The sequence below is a fragment of the Plecotus auritus genome (genome assembly GCF_963455305.1).
Source record: "Plecotus auritus genome assembly, chromosome: 2".
Lineage (NCBI taxonomy): Eukaryota > Metazoa > Chordata > Mammalia > Chiroptera > Vespertilionidae > Plecotus > Plecotus auritus.
The window spans coordinates 87,545,807-87,567,086 of NC_137771.1; the positions used below are offsets into that span (position 1 = coordinate 87,545,807).

The 21,280-nt window shown below is 43.4% G+C and overlaps 1 protein-coding gene across 1 annotated transcript in view; it reads right to left on the reverse strand.

Annotated features, from left to right (window-relative positions):
• HIVEP1 (HIVEP zinc finger 1) overlaps window positions 1-11,685 on the reverse strand; it is a 164,698-nt gene extending 153,013 nt beyond the window's left edge. Inside the window, exons 1-2 of the mRNA XM_080655043.1 lie at window positions 11,557-11,685; window positions 8,283-8,425 (exon numbers count right to left, since the gene is read on the reverse strand). Coding sequence (XP_080511169.1) covers window positions 8,283-8,322 — 40 coding nt within the window. The 5' untranslated portion in view covers window positions 8,323-8,425; window positions 11,557-11,685. The remainder of the gene's footprint in view (window positions 1-8,282; window positions 8,426-11,556) is intronic.
• Window positions 11,686-21,280: the final 9,595 nt, after the last annotated feature.

The following is a 21,280-nucleotide window of genomic DNA, read 5'->3' on the forward strand; positions in this document are numbered from 1 at the left end:
GAAAAAGGGATTTGATTCTAATTACATTGTAGCCAACTACTTTATCACTATATATTTTTTAATATATTTTCATGGCAGCATAGCCATAGAATATTTTCTAGAACAAAACTCATAGAAAATTTCTAAGAACTTTCTGAAAACTTTTCATTTTAAAGTTAAAGAAATGTCAGAATGAATGCAATGCTGTACCATAAGCCTAATGGTCAAGGCCTTCCTTCTGAAAGACTGGCTGGAATATTGAAAAGAAAGTTTCTGTGCTATAGTGAATATGAATAATGGCTCATGGTATTACAAGACACTTAATATATTCATAAAATGTTTTTCACATAACACAGTCAACTTTAACCCAGACTTGTTCACATTACATTACGTTCTAAATATGGTGCTTAAAAATGTATGTATATGATAGGAGATTTTACGCCCATTATGTTTTTTTCTACTCTACGGTGAGGTACAATTATACCTCCTATAATTTAGAACATATTTTGTACAAAGATGTTCTAAAATAAAATCATTGCTCTAATTATATTATATTTCATATTTGTTTTTAAAAAGAAAAAAGCATTTGGTTAATAAGCATTCCAAGAGCATCAAGTAAGCTCTCAACATGAGCTGAAAAATAATTATCTGAAAAAAAAAAAATGGGAGGCTTGCAATATTAAATTTTTCTATTTTTATCCTAGTCAAACTGAATAATATCAGCTACTTACATGATAGCTCCTAATAATTTCAAATCCCTTTTTCACCTACATCATCAAAGCCATTTTTAAAGTTATTGCTTATTTCCTTTCTAGCTATAGTCGTATACAACTTTTTTAAAATAAGCCCTGGGGTTCTTTTCTCTACAAGAGTTCTGACTTCTAATGTTTATTGCATGTAACATCATTATACTTAAAATCTTTCTTGGGGGAAAAAAACAAAATGTGCACTTCAGAAATAAAGGATGATATCTTTATCAGCATCAAAAAAGAAGAAAAAGAGTTCTGACTTCTCAAATCTCAAGGCCGTCAGCATCGAACTTCTGACCTAACATTCAAATGTGAAAAATAATGCATAAACAGCTGGAACTCTACCTGAAAATCATCAAAATTAATCCTCTTCTACTCATAAACTGAACAAGAAAGTTCTACATAACAAGAAAATGGAAGATTTCATTCAATGTAGATGGTTTTATAAAACAATCACTGGAGTGGCCCCACACATTGATAACAAATGAAAATATTCACATTAATCTAATTAGTGCTACACTCTGTTGGGTTTCTCTGGTCTTCACACAGGAGGTGAACAGAGGATGAACAGAAGGTACCATCTCAGAACCTAAATAACAGTGATGACTAGAGCACCGGTCAGCAACCTTTTCGGACCTCCCGGACCATCAGTGGGTCCGCGGATCACCGGTTGGCGACCGCTGTACTAGAGCACTTCATTTCAACCCCATATGATTGTGACATGGACATTTTTTATAACAGTTCAATAATAATCACAATCACTTTCCTGAGAACTAGATGCAGACAGAATATTATGTTTAACTTCATTCAATGTTGTCAAAAAATGAGGCAAGATCTGAATGAGCTCAGGTGGACAAATCAAGAAGGCAGCACAATGAGTATGAATTTTCCTTCCAAAATCATCTCTTTTCCAAATCCCAATCCTCGAGTACTCAGGGCAAGAAAGAGACATATCAGTGATCAATGCTGAGTTCTTTACGCAGCATCAAAATGCAGACACACGTTTTATATAGGTATTCCTCTCGTCCTCTGTTTGCAAAGCATATGCAACCCAAGAGTTTGACATAAACCAGTTTTTATAGAAAGTGACTACTCTCTATACTGAGTGTTTACCCTGTGTCCGGCTTTGTGCCAAGTGCTTATACTTGCCATGTCACCTAATCTTCACCCATTATCTTTAGTTTACAGACAAGGAAACCAACAATCCAGCTTGCCGAAAGCCACACAGCTAGCTAGTCCCTGATAACCTAAAGCCAAACACTTTACCATTACATTAATTAAAGTACTGAAGAGATAAGCAATAGGAATCCAATGGCAAACGCTCATAGAAAACAAGATAAATAATAACTACAGCATATCCTTGAATAACCTCGTGTTGTTCAAAGTTTTTTCATTATAAATTTTTTTTTAATCCTCACTGGAGGATGTTTTTTGTTGGTTTTAGAGAGAGGGGAAGAGAGAGAGCGAGAAACATGAATCCGTTGCCTCCCATAAACTTGCAACCTGGGCATGTGCCCTGCCTGGGAATCGAACTCATGACCATTTGGTGCATGGGACGACATTCCAACCAACTGAGCCACACTGGCCAGGGCTTATTACAGCTCTGATGAGATGCTACAGGAACTTAACTCTTGTTTATATCAATTAGCCTATGTAAAGTCAGTTTCATTATAGACAGTTTTGCTTAAAGTTGCAGAACCTATTGAGGATGTTGAGTGAGGATTTACTTATCTGTTCAGGCAACTAAAATTTTGCATTGTAACAGGATTCTCAATCACTGGCTAGCAATTACTGGAAGAAGCATTTGCCACTCAAGGTTCCAAATGTAAACAAATTTCATTAAGAGAGATCATCTTTAACCCTATAGTTTGCTAGAGCTAACATAAATATTGTTTTGTTGTGCACAGATAGATGATGAACACAGTCTCTTTAGACATATAACTGATCTATACTAATAAAAGGGTAATATGCTAATTAGACCAGGAGACCTTCTGGACAAAGCCATGGTGGCGGGGCCAAGGCAGAGGTGGTTAGGAGCGATCAGGCCAACAGGGGAAGGCAGTTGGGGGTGATCAGGCCAGCAGGGGAGGGCAGTTGGAGGCAAGCAGGCTGGCAGGGGGGGCAGTTGGGGGCAAGCAGGCTGGCAGGCAGGTGAGAGGTTAGGCTGGCAGGCTGGTGGGTGGGGGGCATTTGGGGACAATTAGGCCGGCAGGCAGAGTGGTTGGGGGCGATCAGGCAGGCAGGCAGGTGAGAGGTTAGGAGACAGCGGTCCTGTGGGATTGGGCCTAACCCAGCAGTTGGAAATCCCCCGAGGGGTCCCAGATTGGAGAGGGTGCAGGCTGGGCTGAGGGACAACCCGCCCCCCCCCCCCCCGTGCACGAATTTCGTGCACCGGGCCACTAGTATCCAGATAAAATGATAGACCTGTAGGAGAATGATTATGATGCAATATCAAAAGGAGAGTAAGACACCTTGTAGACACAAGCAATGGAGGCCCACTGCATGTTGGTGGAGGGACAAAAGGGGGAGAAGAAAATAGGAAAGGGGGGAAAAAACTCAGAGAAGTGAAATCTTCTTTGGCAGAGAAAACTCCCACACAGAGTAAGAAAACAGAGTGGAAATGGAAAGGGGAAGAGAGACTTTCCAGAACAAAGAGCAAGCACAGCAATGCTGGATTTGCATGCAGGGCTCCTGAAGTGGCAACAACCTTTCATCAGAAAGACTGGAGAACATGAAGATCAAACTGTGCAAAGTCTGTCCCAGCCAAACTAAGGACTTTGGACTTCATCTTATAAGGCACTGGGCATCCAGAGACCCCCACACGTGGATCTTGGCTATGTTCTGATCACACCAAGTGCTACTTCTCGCACTGTAATAAAACTGGCTCTCAGTGAAAGAAAATAAGCTCTTTTTTTTTTTTTTTTTTTTTTTTTAGTTTTTGCAGTGTGTTCAGAGCTAAATGCACTCAACCAATAAAAATGAAAAATTACACCAAATTCTCAAAATACGTTTTTCAAAAGGTTAATATTTAGTGTTTTCCACACTGATTTCCAATCTTAAAGCAGATGAGTCTTTGAAACCCTAGACCCAAATTCAACTAAAATAGGTAACAACTTTTTTTTCCAAAGCTCTGAAACATATTCGCAATGATGCCTGACACAGCACGAGAAAACCCTTTATCTAAGGGGACTGACATGGAGCCCCTGCCAGTCCCCAAGTCCTCGGTCCTATGTTACCCAAGAATGCAAGCAAAGATTTGGAAGGCAGTGGGGAACTAGTGATCAGTAAGGAATGACTGGCGCTGCTCGCTGCCACAGCCACATATGGGCAGCCCTGCAGTTTGCCACATAGTGTGTCCTGGAGACCTCCTAGTCTTTATTCTGAACGCCAACCACGTGCTTGTCTCATGCTCTTCTGAAATTCTTATTCAACCTCACAAAGGACATGTCAGTGTTAAACTCTATCCACCTGAATCATGTGAGCAGACACCAAAGACAAAGGTTCCATCTAGTTTATATGGCTAAGGATGACAAGACTAGAATTCAGCAAACCGCACTCCTACAGAAAAAACTAAACAGATCGCCCATCAAGTCTAACTCTGTTCTCACTTATGCCCCAAATTCATATCTTCCCCTTAACAATCCAGTTCCTCTCATGCTTTTCCACTAAAAAACCTCTATCAGGGAAGTATAAACTCCATCTCTTTATGGGAGCAGAGCATGCGCATGCCAAATTTTAAATCCATGCAAGTTCTCTATACTCCTCCAGGACAAACCCCTACATTGTACTTTTTACTCGCATACTACTTGAATACGTGAATACACACATGTATACATATTCTCCCTGAAGTAAAAACCATATTCCAGAAAGTTACATTATGTTTACCCGTGGTTTTGCATATCTAAAGGATTATACCAAGCCCAGCTGAAGAACCAAGAATAAATCAAACAAAAATTATATTTTTGGAATTAAAACTACCATTGAAATATAATAAATTATAATCTCAGAAATTTTTAAAAGTATAAATCTTCTATTACTGACCTAATTACCAAACACAAGACAAATACTTCACAGACTATTTTCCAAGGAAGCCAAAAAAGAGGCCATGTGTTTAATGAAAGCCTCTAGGGCCAGCATAAGCAGTACGAGCAGTGCACTCATCACAGCAAACTGGCTGGGAGGGACTCCCTCTGTCTTCTGGTTTCCTTTCTCCCCATTTCATAGCTCACTTGATGAGCTGGGTCTTCTGTAAGCCAAAGCAGTGGGTCACCAGTAATACAAAACAAACAGGATATTCCAACTGTCAGTGAGATACAAAATTAATGCTAAAAAAATTCATTTTAGTAGCTAATGTCTCCCTTGCTTTAACCACCAAACCGTGCCTAGGGAGAGTCCTCAAACACATTTTTAGAAGGAAAGCGAAAAAAAAAAATTTTAAGTCACACCTTAGCACTTTCTTACCTTTGTTTACCAGATTTTTCCAACCAAAACAGCTTTCCATCATTCTTTTCTGTCCAGTGAGCTAACCACCTGGCTCAGTTACCTCCCCTTCAATGAAGTCCTCCCCACCCCCAGTCAAGGTGACCCTCCCCTGGGTCTAATGAGGCTGCAGGTCTCACCAACATGGCTTTGGTAGGATGTCCTGTGTTAATGTACTCTGATCTCTTTCCAGATCTTCGTTCTGGAAAGTCTCCCTTCCCCTTTCCATTTCCACTCTGTTTTCTTACTCTATATGGGAGTTGTCTCTACCAAAGATTTCACTTCTCTCAGTTTTTCCCCCTTTCCTATTCTCCTCCCCTCCCCCCTCATCCCCCCCAACACAGTGGACTGAGAGTTCATAACTGCCTTAGTCAAGCAACTTTCTAAACTCTTGCTAATGGGCCGAAATCCAATTTATTTCAAGTTCTCTTAGAAAACTTTGAAAACACCACAAGTTTACTATTAAAATGTTTAACTACAGCCGAAACCAGTTTGGCTCAGTGGATAGAGCGTCGGCCTGCGGACTGAAGGGTCCTGGGTTCGATTCCGGTCAAGGGCATGTACCTTGGTTGCAGGCACATCCCCAGTGGGGGGTGTGCAGGAGGCAGCTGATCGATGTTTCTCTCTCATCGATGTTTCTAACTCTCTATCCCTCTCCCTTCCTCTCTGTGAAATATCAATAAAATATATTTTAAAAAAAATGTTTAACTACACATACTAAATTTTGACTCAGTTTTGATGGACCTTCAGGATCTAACTCCTCCTAATTCTCCTACTCCAATCTCCTACCTCTCTCCCTCTTTCCTCCCCGCCTCCCCGAATGAAACTTCTTATGCACTAGTAATGGAGAATTAAAACTACCATTGAAGCATAATAAATTATAATGCTTCCACCCCAGCATGAAATGCACTCACCCTACCTTGTCAGTGTCTTGGATAATTTCTCACCCTTAAGAACCCAGTTCAGATGATACCTTTCCTTCCCTAACTCACCATCCTGCCCCATTCCAAACTGGCCCCCCACAGCCAGGGCAAAATATGATTCCCTGTCTCTGTGCCACAGCCCTCTGTTCTTCATTCACTGTGGTAGCACAGTTCTATGGTTACCTGTCCCCCCCCCCCACCCCTTTCAATTCCATACTCCTTCCAGGAACCAAATCTGATTACCATTTTATCAATATCACCTAAAACAGTGGCACATGAAAGTGTTCCACAAATATCTGTTGAGTTGTACACCTATTTGATACAGAAAGGAAAAGTCTGTGGCCTAAAAATATGCACTTCTCAGGATAGTCATGTTACCTAAATTATAAAGTACAGCTGGCCCTTGAACAAAGCAGGAGTTAGGGGCACAGACCCACTCCTCCCCGCCAGTCAAAAATCCAGGTAACTTTTGACTCTCCCAAAACTTAACCATTGTTGACTAAAGCGGAACCGATAACATAAACAGCCGATTAACACATTCTGTATACATATGTACTACATACTATATTCTTACACTAAAGTAAGCTCAGAAAAGAAAATGTTAAAATCGTAAGAAAATAATTTACTGTACTTATTGAAAAAAAAACCCTCTGTAAATAAGTGGAGCCACACTGTTCAAATACAGGTTGTTCAAAGGTCAACTGTATGTATTTTAAATATAAAAAACATTTAATACTCTGACCTAATGAATAATACTTCCAGATCAATCATGTATTCATTCCTTCAACAAATATCTGGGTTCCTATTAGCTGCCACAACTGTGCTGGCCAGAGCACCTGCTGGCCCTGGGGTGCCTTGGTACATATTAGAACGGAGCCCTCTCTGGGCAGGCGAATTACAAAAGCTGGCCCCAGGCCTCCAAATGACCACTTCAGATGGCACCTGTGGGTGTGGAGGCCCGGCCTACAGTCATAAATGAGAGAAAGCCCCTACTTTCTGGAGGTCAGATTCTAGGGAGAGGGAAAGGCAAATATATGGTCCAATTTCAACATTTCCTATATGACTCTGAAAAATCAGACTTTGACACACAACACTTTATGTTCTCAGTTTAACTCCTCACCTCATTAAACACTGGTATTATAATCATCAATTTGAACTTGGGCGGAGGTAGCCACCTATGCCAGCAGAGTTCTAGTATTCTTAGGCAGCACACAGCACTGTTTCCAGATTCAAGCAGGCCACAAAACTGACCATATTTCCAATTATCACTTTCTGGGTGACTGGCCAAATTTATTTCACCAAGGAACATTTTTAATTCATGTTTGATTTTAAATCATTTTTTACCTTGTATGTGCTTGAGAATTTTTTTTCTGTAATAGTAAATATTTTATAAGACACTTAACTCAGTTTGAAATTATTTGCATTAACAGTTCATTGCTTGACACTGCTACACTCTTATTTACTAAAGTTAAATATAAAAGATAACAGCTATTCCCACTTGATAAAACACATTTGAATACAAAACGTTTTTAAAAATAAGCTAAGTTTTCTAATATTAAAATTTCTCTTCACAGATAATGGGAAACACTCATTTTTGCATCTGTGTATAAAATGTATATTTTATACATATTTTTGACCAATTGCTTCCTCAAGAAAAATAGGTCAATTTATTCCAAATTCTGCAAATAATGGTCTGAGTTAGTGTCAACTACAGCTGTCTTCACTTCTTGTTACTCTACTGTATAGAGTAGTACAAAAATAAATCTCAAAAGAAGTATGGGGTAGGGGTAAAAGAAATTCATCGTGATCCAGTTGGCAAAGAATATCCAACCATTCATTTCAAATTCCTCAATCAAAATATGGTTCCTGTTACAAGATAGTAAGTCTCAGACTTTAATACCAACATCTAATGGTTGGGAAGGCATTGTAATTTTGTTAAATTCAATTAATTCGTTTAACAAATGTTTATTAAGCAGTTCCTAAGAAACCAGAATTGTGCAGGGCAAGTGGAAATGAGCAAGAAAATGGAACCAGCACTCCTGGAGCTCACTATGAAGCAAGGTCAACATCTAATGAGCTGCCGTTCCTGTTACCAAATACTTTATTATAAGATTTACTAGCCATCTGACTTCTCTTTAAAGCAAAATCTCACCTCTTAGGTTTCTGGGATGAATCTGCTTAGTTCGAGGCATCTTCTTTGACTCAGGGGCCCTTTTTTCTTCTTAGAAATTGTAGAAAGAGTAGGTCACAAAAAGGTAGTTCCATAAACTTAATGTCCATCAATTAATCCATGTGCTGAAAAAGAAAAAAAAAATCACATTTTACTACCATCAAAGGAAAAAGACACTTCAAAGGTAATGGCTTAATACAACACTATCCTAACTAAAGGTAACCTAGCTGGAGACTACTGCAAAAGGTTATTTTCTAACTCTTAATTAAACACAGGACACATCATTTTGCCAATTTGGGCTTTCTCATCAAGAAAACAGGAAAAATTCTTTTTCTCTCTTTCCTCCCCTCCCCACTTGCCTCCATTTCCCTCTACCCACTAAGTCAGCAATTTTTCAACCAGTGTGCCATAAGAAGTTTTAAACCATCAATACCTGACTAGTCAGGGGCACTGACCTAGATTATCAAATAAAAATGACAACAGCCAACACACACAAAAAAAGAAAACAGGAAAAAAAACCACAATGTACCATTATCAAAGAGTGAAAAATCCAATGAATTGTGTTTTAAAGTAACATTACCAGGTACAATTAAAGAATAGCATCAGCTATAAGAGGCATGCTGTATACAGTACATGTCTACCCAATCATACATTCTCGTTTCACTGAGTTAATTCAGTTAATATATGTGGATACTCCCCATTATTCCAGTTCTTAGGCTCATGGTGGGACTGTACTTTCTGCCTCCCTGTGGTTAGCTAAAATGTGTGACCAGCTCTGGCTAATGACCTGGGAGTGGAAGAGGCATACATTGCTTCAAGGATGAAGCATTTAGTTACAGAAGCAAGATCCTCCAGAGCTCCTTTCCCTCTGCCATGGGACAGCCACGATTCCAGCCAGTACATCCGACACCACAGAGCTGAACTCCCACTAACCCAACATGGTCATATAGCGTAAGAGAGAGACCTTTGTTGTTTTAAGTCACCAAGGTTTGGGAATTTGTTATTACAGCATAACCTACTCTGTCCTGACTTAGACATTTTAAAAACAATGATCTGAAATAAAATGTCAAGAGAGTAATAATCTAAAACCTAATTATCCTTCTCCCTAGATCAGCTTCCTGGCCTCCTCTTCCACAAGGTCCTCAAGAATCACTGAGCTAAAATTTTAGTTTTAACTTCCTACAATATGGCTGATAAATGAAGAACATTATTATGATGTTAAACACAAAATTTTTCATCATTAAGCAGAGACCAAAAATAGGAATGCTTTGTTTAAAACTTTTGTTATATCCTGTACTGTAGAACAAGAGAATACTTATTGAACACCTACTGTGTGCCTATATATTTTCTACACATTATCTAATTTAATTCTAATAACTGATAAGGTAGCTATCACTTAGCCATTTTATAAAGAAAATTATTAGTAAGCTGGGGAGAGGTTAACTAATGTGTCCATGGTCAGCCACTAAGGAAAGTGGCGCCACGTGACTCGGTTACTCCGGTGCCTATTTCCTCAGTGGAGATAATATCTATTGTCGGGTTTTATTAAAGAGGCTGGGTAACACAAGTCATGACTATATATTTTGGTGTCAAACTAGTCTAGCTTCAAAGCTAGGCTTTATGCCTTACTGTGTAGCCTTGTTCAAGGTACTTAACCTCTCCAAAGATCAGATTTCCCAATTGTAAAACTAGGGAACAGTATCCACCTCATAGGATATAAGAGCTAAACAATCCCCCAAAATACTCAAATATTAATCCTCCTTAAGAAAGCCTTTGTGGAAAAGACTATATCTAAAATATATACCCAGGATATGGTTAAAGAAATTTATGGTTTCATTGTAACAGAGAATAAATAGAAGGCTACAAAAAAACTTCAGTATCACTTCAGTATCTTAACCCTGATATGGCTAAATGTGGGCACTGCCAAAAATATGTACAGTATTTTTAAATGCATGGGGGAGAATGTAAAATATCATGGTCCAATATTATGTATGTACCTCATCTAACACTCTGCTAAATTATCTACAAATATATGGTTCCTCAATTCCCTGCATTAATGACATCCACCATTCAATGCATGAAGCTTCTGATTCAATAGAAAATTTAGAGACATTAGTGCCAAATAAATTCCATGCTTAAGTACGTTCCCTGTTAAACTTAAAGCTCTTCTTAAAAATAACAATAAACTTGAAGCTTTTAAATGGTCATATTTGGAAGTTTTTAAAGCATGAACTCGGACTGTAACAGTCACATGACTCCCATAAGATCTGGAGCTTAAAATGTAAAATATGCAAATTCCCAATCAGAAACAGCTTTCCGCTACCCCCTTCCCTGCCTACCCACTGTCCCTAGCTGTCCATCCCTTGTTTAAATCTTTGTGGGAGGGGAACAGTGGCTATTTTCAAATACTACACCAGCACTGTAGCTACCAGGGCCAGTGACAAATCATTCCTTTTCGGGAAAGAAATAAATACCACATGGAGCAAAAACATGACATGATCAAAAAGCGTAAAGACAGTTGCAAGGAGAAAAAACATGAATGAATGTGGAGGGCGGAGCCTGGGAAAACCCCTCTGCAACGCTGCACTGAACAAAGCACTTCGCACGCCAGGAGGAGGGGGGAGAATGGAAGTGCCAGCTCAGGAAGGAGCCCCGAGTGGAGAAGAGCAGGAGGACGGCGAAAAGAGGCGAGCGCAGCAGCCCTGAGCCTCCTCCTCGCCGCCAGCGCCCCCTCCTCTACGGCAGCAACTCCTTCCCCAGCCCGACCCCGAAGGAGCCAGATCCGACCCGCGCCTAAACCCACTGCCCTCTTCCCAACTGCTGCAGGCGCGTAGTCCCAACCCGGAAAGAAACTACCCAGGTGGCTGCGAGTAAACAGGCACTTAGAGCAAAGAACGAAAGGAAAAGAAAGCCACAAAGCCGGGAGGTTGGGAAGCCGAGGCCTGGTCTCCCTCACCCCCACCCGCTTGCAAAATGCGTCTGCGGCTGGAACGCGGGTGGGGAGGCTGGGTCCCTCCGTACCTGCTCAGCTCGCAGGACCGCAGCTCGGGCCGCTCGCGCGCGGCGAGGGCGCCCAGAAGTGGCAAGCGTCTCCCACACGCAGCCATCCCCTCTGCAAGGTCGGCGTTTGCACACACACGCAAACACACGCGCGCCCGCACGCCCCCCGCCCGCGGAGGGGGATGTGGTCCTGCCCACCCCACCGCTCCCGCCGCCCTTCCCGCTGCAGCGCCCCTGCCGCGGACCCGCGCCGAACCTGCTGCCAGGACGCCGGGCGGAGCGGCGGCCGCTGCAGCCGGCCCTGGAGCTGCGCTGCTGATGGCGGCGGCCGGAGCCCGGAATCTCCGCGACCCCCGCGCGGCGGCGGCGGCGGCGCCAGGGATCCCTGCTTCACTTGACAACCCCAAACACAAACATAACCTCCTCCTGCGGCGGCTCCCGGCCCCTGGCTCCGTCCCTCCACCCCCTCCTCGCCGCCGCCGCCGCCCCAGCAGCAGGCACGCTAAAGGCCGGCGACTGGCACTCACACCACCCAGCGCTGAAATATTAAACAGGGGAGCCGGCCGGGGGGCGGGGGGAGCGCGGAGCGCGCGGGCGGGGGCCGCAGGCGCCGAGAGGGGAGCCGGCCGCGCTCGCCGACGCCCCCGGCCGCAGCAGGACAGCCGCCGGGGAGAAGCGTCCCAGGGGCCGGACGGCGAGGCCGGGGGCGCGCACAGGCGAGACGGGGCGGGCGGCCCCTGGGACCGTGGGACCGAGGCGAGGAGGGCGGGGGCGGGCTTTACCTCTCCCCTGGACACAGGAGGGCACGTTTAGCGTCTTTAGGGGCGACGGGAGGAGTGCGGGCTGGGCGGCGCAGGGGAGGGAGGGCGAAGGTCCGAGGCTTTCCCGAGGGTGGGCGGGGCGGCAGGGGATCCCCGGGGGCGGGAGCGGGGAGGCGACCGGCTGCGACGCGGGCGGGGAGGGGGCGTCCCTGGTGGGGACTGAGGGGCAACCCTGCGGAAGGGAGGGCGGGGTCGCCGGGGCGCGGAGGCCCAAGCTGGACAGCGTGGCCGCCAGCCCAGCCTGGGACACGGGTAGGTGGGTGTCCCGCTCCGGCCGCGTGGAGCCCGGAACCTCGGGTCTCCCCGGCGGGGCGGGCCCGAGAGCGCGTCTCACCCAATTGCCCGCCCGCGGCTCCGCCCCGCCGGGCCGCCCGGGGACGCGGAGGGGGGCGGAGAGCAGCGGCGGCGCGGCCCGAGGGGAGGGGCGGGGCTGGGCTGGGGACCCGAGGGGCGGGCGCCCAGGTCGCGCAGGCTCCGGGGCTGGCGCTCGGCGGGGGCGGAGGGGCGGGCGCGGCCGGTCACGCGGCCCCGGGAAGGCCCGGCCGGTCGCGCAGTTGGGGCCGGTTGGTTCCAGAAGAGGGGCGGGGACGGCGGGCGGTAGTTCCCTTTACCTTCCCTTTACTTTCTGAAGCAGGATGTGGGCCGGCCGGTGACGTCATGGGGTCTCCCAGCCCCGCCCCCCGCCAGGGCCGAGTGGGGGTGGGGGTGGGGAAGGGAAAGGGGGGCACCCCAAGGGGGTTTCCTCAGCAAGGCGTTGAGGGAAGGGTAAAGTCATTGTGAAACTTGAAACTCATTAACTTTGAAAAACAACTTTTTAAAAACAACGGGCCTGGGGCCGGGGTTGTAGGTTCGGAGAGTGGAAGGGGACAGATTATTAACCCTGAACTGAAACCACTTTTTGGTGGCGGATGTTCTATTAAAAGATTGAGGAAAGCCCAGGTTATTCCAGAGGCCGCTCCAAAGCCCGCTGGTGGTTCCCAGAGCCCGGGCGGCGAGCGCGTTAACCCTTGTCTGCCCGCCTGACAGCCGGGGCAGGAAGAGGAGGGGTGTTTAAGGTCAAGAAAGCGGGGTGCAGACCTGGGCAGTGAACCTGCTCCAGGGACGCCGGGCAGAAGAGATGGGGGTGGGGGGGAGAGGAAGTAATTACCATAAACTAGAGTTTGACCCCGGCTGCTAGAAAGCGATAGAGGAAGCAAGGAGTGGGAATTTATGGAAAAGAAATCAAGAGGGGCTGGACCATGCTAACGAACGAAGAAGGTTTTCTGGAGATAGACCTAAAGAATGTGAGAAGTTTGGGGATCAGAAATTCTACATGTGCACCTGAGGAAGCAGGCAAAAGAGATTGGTTTAGGGGCCATGCTGAACTTGGGAGGAATAAAGTAAAACAAAAATTTTGATGCAGAGAGATTTCTCAGATTAAACCAAACTTCTTTCCCCTTTTAAGGAATAAACATGCTAAACGACCGTACACCCACTTCGCTGGCCATCTGCAAAGTTGAATTATGTTCCCTGAGGCTTCCATAAAGACGTCTGGGTTTTTCCTGCTAGGGTTCACCCCTAAAATTCCCCTGAGGATATCCTATCTCTAGCTCATTTGTGCTAAGAAAAGCTTAATGCACAAGAATGGGAATAATTAAAAATGGAACACTCACTAATGGCGAGCTTGCACCCCAAATGTTATGTACAATGGGGAATGTGCCTATTAAAAACTAACTTTGGTCTTAAAAGCAAAGATCATCCAACAACTGCCTAAATTTGAAATTTTGTTTAGCACAATATGCTTCCAATCTTGCAGTGAAATAATGCAGTTTTTCATTTTTGATGTGATATAATCATCTCATAAAATGAAATCTAATGGGTTGCAATCACAAACAGCGTGCAACATAACTTCCCAACTGTGTACTTAAATAAAAATAAACATTTACTTACACTTGAAAGTATACCTAATCTGTCAGAAGATAAAGATTAAGGTAGCTCCATTATTATTAATTCTGCTTTGTGTAACTTGTTAAGTCAAAAATGGTAACTGAGTGAATATAATTTTAACCAAATAGTTGTTGAACATAACAGAAATACATATTGTAGACAGTGTTTATAAGGGATTTGGCATTGCTATGAACTTTCTAACAAATTAAACATGCAATTTTGTCATTTCAATTGTTAAACAACTTTTTTTATTAGATTGCTCACAATTTAATTCTTCTGAGCAGTAAATCAATATTGAACTTTTCTTTTAAATGTATACAATATTGAACAGCTTCCTATTTCCTATTTGTGAATTAACTTTCTAAATGCAATTTCTTTTCCTAATTTTGCCTCCAATTCTAACTTCCTAGTTACCAGAAAGCAAGGAAAGCCAGCTAAACTATAAAGTAGTTTCGGCTTGTTTTGTGGCAAATTTAAATAGTTTCTCAAATTGTATCTTATAAATGGAATGTGGAGAGAAAAACATTTTGAAAAAGACAAATGTGAGTGGTAGAGAGCAGTTTGAACTGTCAAAAATTCTGTAATTAATGGGGGTGGTCATCATACTCTATTAAAAAAGGGGGTGCGCCTTGGGGCCCATTTCTCTCTGTCTGCACCCCTACTGGCCAAGTGAACTGTTTTGGAACCCCCTTTCTGGACCGGGGCTCAAGTGAGGGCAGTGTCACTGAAAAGTTCTACACACGTTTTCCTTGCTGAGCAATTCTGGGAGGACTGAAGTGCACCCCGAGGCTGGTCGCCGGGCTCCGCCGTCCCACCGCGTCCACCGGGCTCCGCGCCACCACCGCCGCCCGCGCGTCCCCAGCCTGGGTTCCCACGCGGCCGCCGGCCCGGCCCCGCTCAAGCTCCCCCCTGGCGCGGCCCCGCGGCCCCGGCCCTCCGCCCTGCGCGCGGCCGGCAGCGCCTCCGCCACGCGGAGATCCCGGAGGTTCCTCCCCGGCGGCCTCCGGGTCACGCCGCCGCCTGTCCCGCCCTCCGCCCTCCGCGCGCGCTGGGCTTTCCTGTCCACCGGCCGAATCCCCTCCTCCTCGGGGCGACCCGGCGACAAAACCTTCCCGCACACCCTGCCAACTCTTCCCCAGCCAGATGCCAGACAAAAGGACCGAGAGAAAACTTACCCGAACTGCAACGCAAAAGTCTGATCCAGAGCTTCCAGGATTTAACTTTTAATTTTAAAAACAACAAAAGCAGAAACCAAAAGCCTCCTAGGTTGGAAGGGGCGTGAGAGGAAATGCTAGGGGGAGGCGCTTGGTTCCCCAGGCTGTTTGTGCCCCCTCCCCCTCCTGTTCTGGCCCCTGCCTCGGGCTTTGATGTTATCTAGTGCACCGCCTACGTGGGTTTACACCGTGGGCTCTGCGCCGAGCATGATGTACAGATATCTGGCACTTTACACGCTGGTTTGAAGAGAAGGAAGCAGGTGGTCACGGTAAAGGAGCGTGAGTTCTTAGCCCGGCAGAGAGAAAGGGGCTTTGCCCTGTCTTCCCTTTGTTACCTGGACTGAAATGAACGATCCATCTAGCTAGTAGTAACCCTGGAGATTTCACTTCCCTCCACTGTCAGCACAAACTCAGAACAAGGTAGTATTGTATGTTTTCTGAGTATTGTATGTTTTCTGAGTATTGTCTGTTTGGCTGTTAGAGTTCGGTTTTGAAAGTAGATGTTATTTCCCTCCTTAGATAGACCTGCGGCCTTGAAGAGACAAGAATATACCTCTGAATGAAATGAACTCCGTAATAGCCTCCATTCCTATAGGGCACCCTCCCCCTCACGTTATGGAAAGCTTGTAACTGTTGATTTTATCTTAGCTATCTGGACACTAGCAGAAACTGGATATATTTCTACATTACATTAGCAGTCTCAAAACCATCACAAACAAAGCACTAACAAAGGGTGCTTTTTTTCTTTTATTTTTTTTTTTAACAGATTAGTAATGAAGAAGGATTGCACTGTACCATTCAGCCCTAACTATTCATCCACTTGATGCCAACACCAGCCTGCGTTCAGGCCTTGCCCTCTGGGAGTTTACAAGTTAATGGAGACGGGATAAACACATGGAAAAGTACCGAGAGGGGAAAAAAAAAGATACAAGGAGCAGCATATAAACGGAGCCAATTAAAGTTATACAGAGTTATTTACATGATTGCTGAGGGCTCTCTGGATTGGATGGAGGGCAGGATTATGAGAGTTCCACCCTGAGACTGAGTTCTGAGTAGGATTTTGAAGGAAAGTTCATGATTTGGCAATAGTATGAGAACAGCATTCCAGGCAAGGGAAATAGTTTGATGGTGAAAGCAAGTAAACTATGTGTGATGATTTTTCTGGCTAGAGTGGAGAGTCAAAACAAATGTGAAAAAAAAAAATAGGGTGACCATATAAATGTAGCATCCAGATTGGACTTTTGAGAGGGAAAGAGAAACTATTAATAACTATACCCAGATGAGAGACACACACCTGGACTGTCCTAGGCAAACAGGAAGGGTGGATTCTCTAGCAAGGAGCTATGAAAACAGAATGGGCAGGCAACGGGCAAAAGGAAGGACTTAAAATGGAATTAAGGAAGGAATTAAGATATGATACTGCAAATAGAGGCATATTTATTACATTTTGCAAATATTGTGTTTTCGTCAGCATTGAGGCAAGACCCTCCACCAGCAAAAAGATTATGAGCCAGTGAAGGCTCAGATTATAGTTAGCATTTTTAGCAATAAAGAATTTTTTAGTTAACGTATGTTCATCTCTTTAGCCATGTTATTACACGCTTAGTAGATTACAGTATCATGTAAACATAACTTTATATGCACAGGAAACCAAAAAGTTCATGTGATCGCTTTATTGTGACATTCACTTTATTGAGGTGGCCTGAAATGGAACCTGCAGTGTAGCTGAGGTATGCCTGTAGCTGGTAGTCATTTGGAGACATGTAGACTGAGAATAATCTTTTTAAGGAAAATTATTGTCACTGATGGATTTAGGATCCATCATCGTAGTATTTTTAATGGAAGTAGGAGTAATAGTAGCATTGGTATCACCAGAAGTAGTAATAGTAGTAGTAGTGGTAGTGGTAGTAATTGACAGTTGAGAGTTTATGACTTGCCAATCTCTGCTATATAAACTCATTTAATCCCCACTATAAACCCATACTATAGTTGAAAAAGAGATTTAGAAATGCTAACTAATTTGCCTGCAGCTAGAGAACCCAAAGAATGTGGAGCTGCTCAAAGTTTAAAGATTATATTTTGTGAAAAATATTATAATAACTCTAATGTTCTATATCTGTGGAGTAAAGAAGAAAAATGAATGAAAAAATAACAGTCCGTAGTTTCAAGTTTTGAAACTTGGTAGATTGTGTGATAAAAATAGGAAAGTTGGGATGGTGTGATGTTTGAGGTTTAAAAAGGATAATTTAATTCACATTTATGCCAATGTTGACATTACTAACATTACAGGATACACAATCTAAGGAAACTGGTTTCTAACTTTATTTAAAAGTTCAGCCCAGCTGGCATGGCTCAGTAGTTGAGCATTGACCTATAAACCAGGAGGTCACAGATCAATTCCCAGTCAGGGCACATGCCCAGGTTGTGGGCTCAATCCCTAGTGGGAGGTGTGCAGCGGGGAGCCAATCAGTGATTCTCTTTCATCATTGATGTTTCTATCTCTCTCCCTGATTCTCTTTCATCATTGATGTTTCTATATCTCTCTCCCTCTCCATTCCTCTCTGAAATCAATAAAAATATATTTTAAAAAAGAAGTTCAATGCCAATTAATAATATAGTTTAAAGAATATTATTTGGTGTACTACCTCTTAAAGAGGTGAAAGAGTGATAGAAGCAATACTTGCAGTTCCGAGGAGGCAACAGCGTTCAATTAAAACAATTAAACTTTATCCGTGCTCTGACAATGTGGAAACAAGTGTAACTATAAGACATTGTATTAGCCCAACCTAAGACACTGTGTTAGTCCAGCAATCTAATACACTGTATTAGTCAACTCAGACTGCCATAACAAAGTACCATGGACTGGGTGACTATAATAGAAATTTATTTCCTCACAGACCTGGAAAGCCAAGATCAAGATTCTGCTGATTCAGTTTCTGGTGAGAACACTCTTCCTGGCTTGTAGCTGGCCAGCCACCTCCTTACTATGTCATCATATGGTCTTCCCTCCAGGTGTGCCCAGATACCAGAGCTCTCCGGTATCTCTTAGACACTAAGCCCATGGAGTCAGGGCCCCACCCTTATGTTTCATTTAACTTAGTTACCTCATAAAGACCCTATTTCCACATGCAGTCACACTGAGGGTAAGGCTTCAACATATGAATTTGGGAGTCAGGGTAGGGACAGCAGACAAGAGTATTTTCACATGGAAATGCAGAGTGAACTAATACCGACCTAGGAAAGAGGCTTGTCAGGTGCTTGTAGATAAAATAAGTTAACATGGGTTTTGAGCTCAGACATACCTGGGTTTCAGTTAGAGGACTCTGGTGACTATGGGAAAGGTCACTCGCATCTCTTTAAGCCTCAGAACATTCCTTGTAGGGATGAACAGAGGACTGAGTGAAATACTAGATGAAAATGCCTGGAAGTGACTGAGTACTCAATGAATGTTAGCTACGATTATAACTATCATTACTATTTTAATAACACTGCTGCATTAAAAAAAAAATGGAAAGCTCTAGATTAGACTGCAGTGTCCTTTATCCAAGCAAAATACTGCTGGGACATGCTTAATTTTATTTTTTCTTAGCCTCGGAGGGCCAAAAAGACTTCATTCTAGTCTCACTTATTTCCAGGAATAATTACTCCTAAATAACTTTTTTTTAATTATTGTTTTCTTTATTAAGGTATTACAAATGTGTCCTTACTAAATAACTCCTAAACCTTTAGTATGTACTCTACTTTTTAACATTTCTAGTAAAATAGTTGTCAAACCTTCTCTGGAAAGCTGTTTTGCTTTCTGCACATTTACTGCATTGTATAAATAAAGCCATCTTATTGATTGCCAAAGGATTTAAGGGTCTTGTTTCCCCCAGTGTATTCACAATCAAACATATGTAAATTAAGCTTTCTCTATCCATCCTATCTAAGGTGTGCATATCACTTCCCCTACCCCATACTCTCTGTCTCATCACTCCATGGCTTTCCTTTATAACATCTGACACTCTGGAATTATCTTACTGGTTACTTGTCTCTTATCTCTCAGTCCTCAAGTAAAATATGAGGGCCGTGATTAAAGGCAGCTTGATTTGTTCCCCACTGAATCCCCAGTCCCTGGAACAGTGTTGCTATAAATGTTTGCTGAGTAGATGAAGGAGAGGAGAACCATGACTTCTTTACAAGTGCGTGCAGTCCTGCTAGTTCGTTACTTTCAGATTCTGCTGTTTTGTGCCCAGGACCTGCTCTCAAAATGTCCCCAGACTAACAGCTCTGTTGTAGTCTGAGCCCTGCTCATCTTGCAGCTTAGTTACTAAGGCTTTCATGCCAGCTTTATGTTTTCTTACTTTTGCATTTTCATTTAAACAACTTGGAATGTTTAATTTCTGGACTTGATGTTACATAATATGGTTAAAAGGGAACTGCCTATCTGACAGATTAGGAAACTAAAATATGAAGTGGTCATGTGTATTATACAATGTTACCAAGCTGGCTCCTGGCAGAGCTTGACTGGAGAACTTCTAGTCAATCCTCCTCCCCTTCTTCCTGCTCTCAAATCCTTTTCCTTTTGTATCCTTGCTCGATTTCTTAACCACCAGCAACTCCATTGCCTTTAGCATACTCTTAATATACATTCCTAAATTTTTTAAAAAAAGAGTTATTTCTCCTTTGAGAGAGAGGGAGAAACATTGAGGTGAGAGAGCAACATGGATTGGTTGCTTCTCATACACACCTGACCAACCAAGGATTGAACCTGCAACCTAGGTATGAGCCCTGACCTAGAATTGAACCCACAACCTTTTGGTCTATAGGACAACACTCCAACCAGCCAGGGCTCCTCTGCTATAATTTTGATTAAGGTTTTGTGGCTTAAGCATTTTATGTTGAAAGGAAGAGAAAGGTGTGTATGTGTATAAAATTAAGAAAAAATATGGCAGAGAAAACAATATGGACTTAGAAGCCAGCAAACCTGACCTTGACTGGGTAGTTTAGTTGGTTAGAGCATCGTCCCTATACACCAAGGTTCTGGATTCCATCCCTGCTCAGGGTACATACAAGAATCAACCAATGAATGCATAAGTAAGTGGAATAACAAATTGATGTTTCTCTCTCCCCCCGCCCCTCTAAAATCAATCAATAAATTAAAAATGTTAAAGAAAAATATAGAAGCCAGCAAACCTGGATCGGATCCCAACCCTGTCAAAAGAGTAATACTAGGCAATTTATTTGACCTTCCTGTGCCTCAGGTTACTCATCTGTAAAGTGGGTGTAATTAGAATCTTCATAGAATCATGATGATTAGATGTACAGGTATTTCTAAAGCGCTTAGAACAGTGCCTGTCACATAGTTATAGCTATATATGTGTTGACCAATTCCTTATTGCATTTCCACACTCTACTAAGTGTGCTTTAACATTCATTACCTTTTAAATCTTGAAATAAGTCTCTGGAGACTCAGGAGACATGATAACTAAATATAACATGGTGCCCTGGATGGGATCCTGGAATAGAGAGGGGACATTAATGGAAACACTTGGTGACATCCAAATAAAGTCTGGAGTTGTGTGAATAGTAATGTACCTGTAGCAGTTTCTCATTTTTGACAAGTGCATCATGGTAATGTAAGATGTTAACAGTGGGAAAAACTTGGGGAGGACATATGGGAGCACTCTGTACAATTTTTCTGTAAATCTAAAATATTCCAAAATAAATTTTTTAAAAAAGGGCTGCTTCAGTGCTGTTGTTATCTACGTGTTACTGATAAAGGAACTCAGACTTAGAGAGGTTAAGTAAGATATCCAAGGTACAACCACACAAGGCCTCCCAAGAACCCTCACCATCTGCAGAGCAGACTAGTCCTGAGCCCCCCAGTGAGTGCAAGCTTTCCTTTGCCCTCTCACTGGCTGCAGTCTGGGATCTGAGAGAGCAGGTGGGCCTTAAACACTGCTTTGAAGCGACAGCCTTTTTCTTCAAGTTTCCTTCTCTTTGAGATTTTCCACCTGATGACCTGTCTAGTAGAACT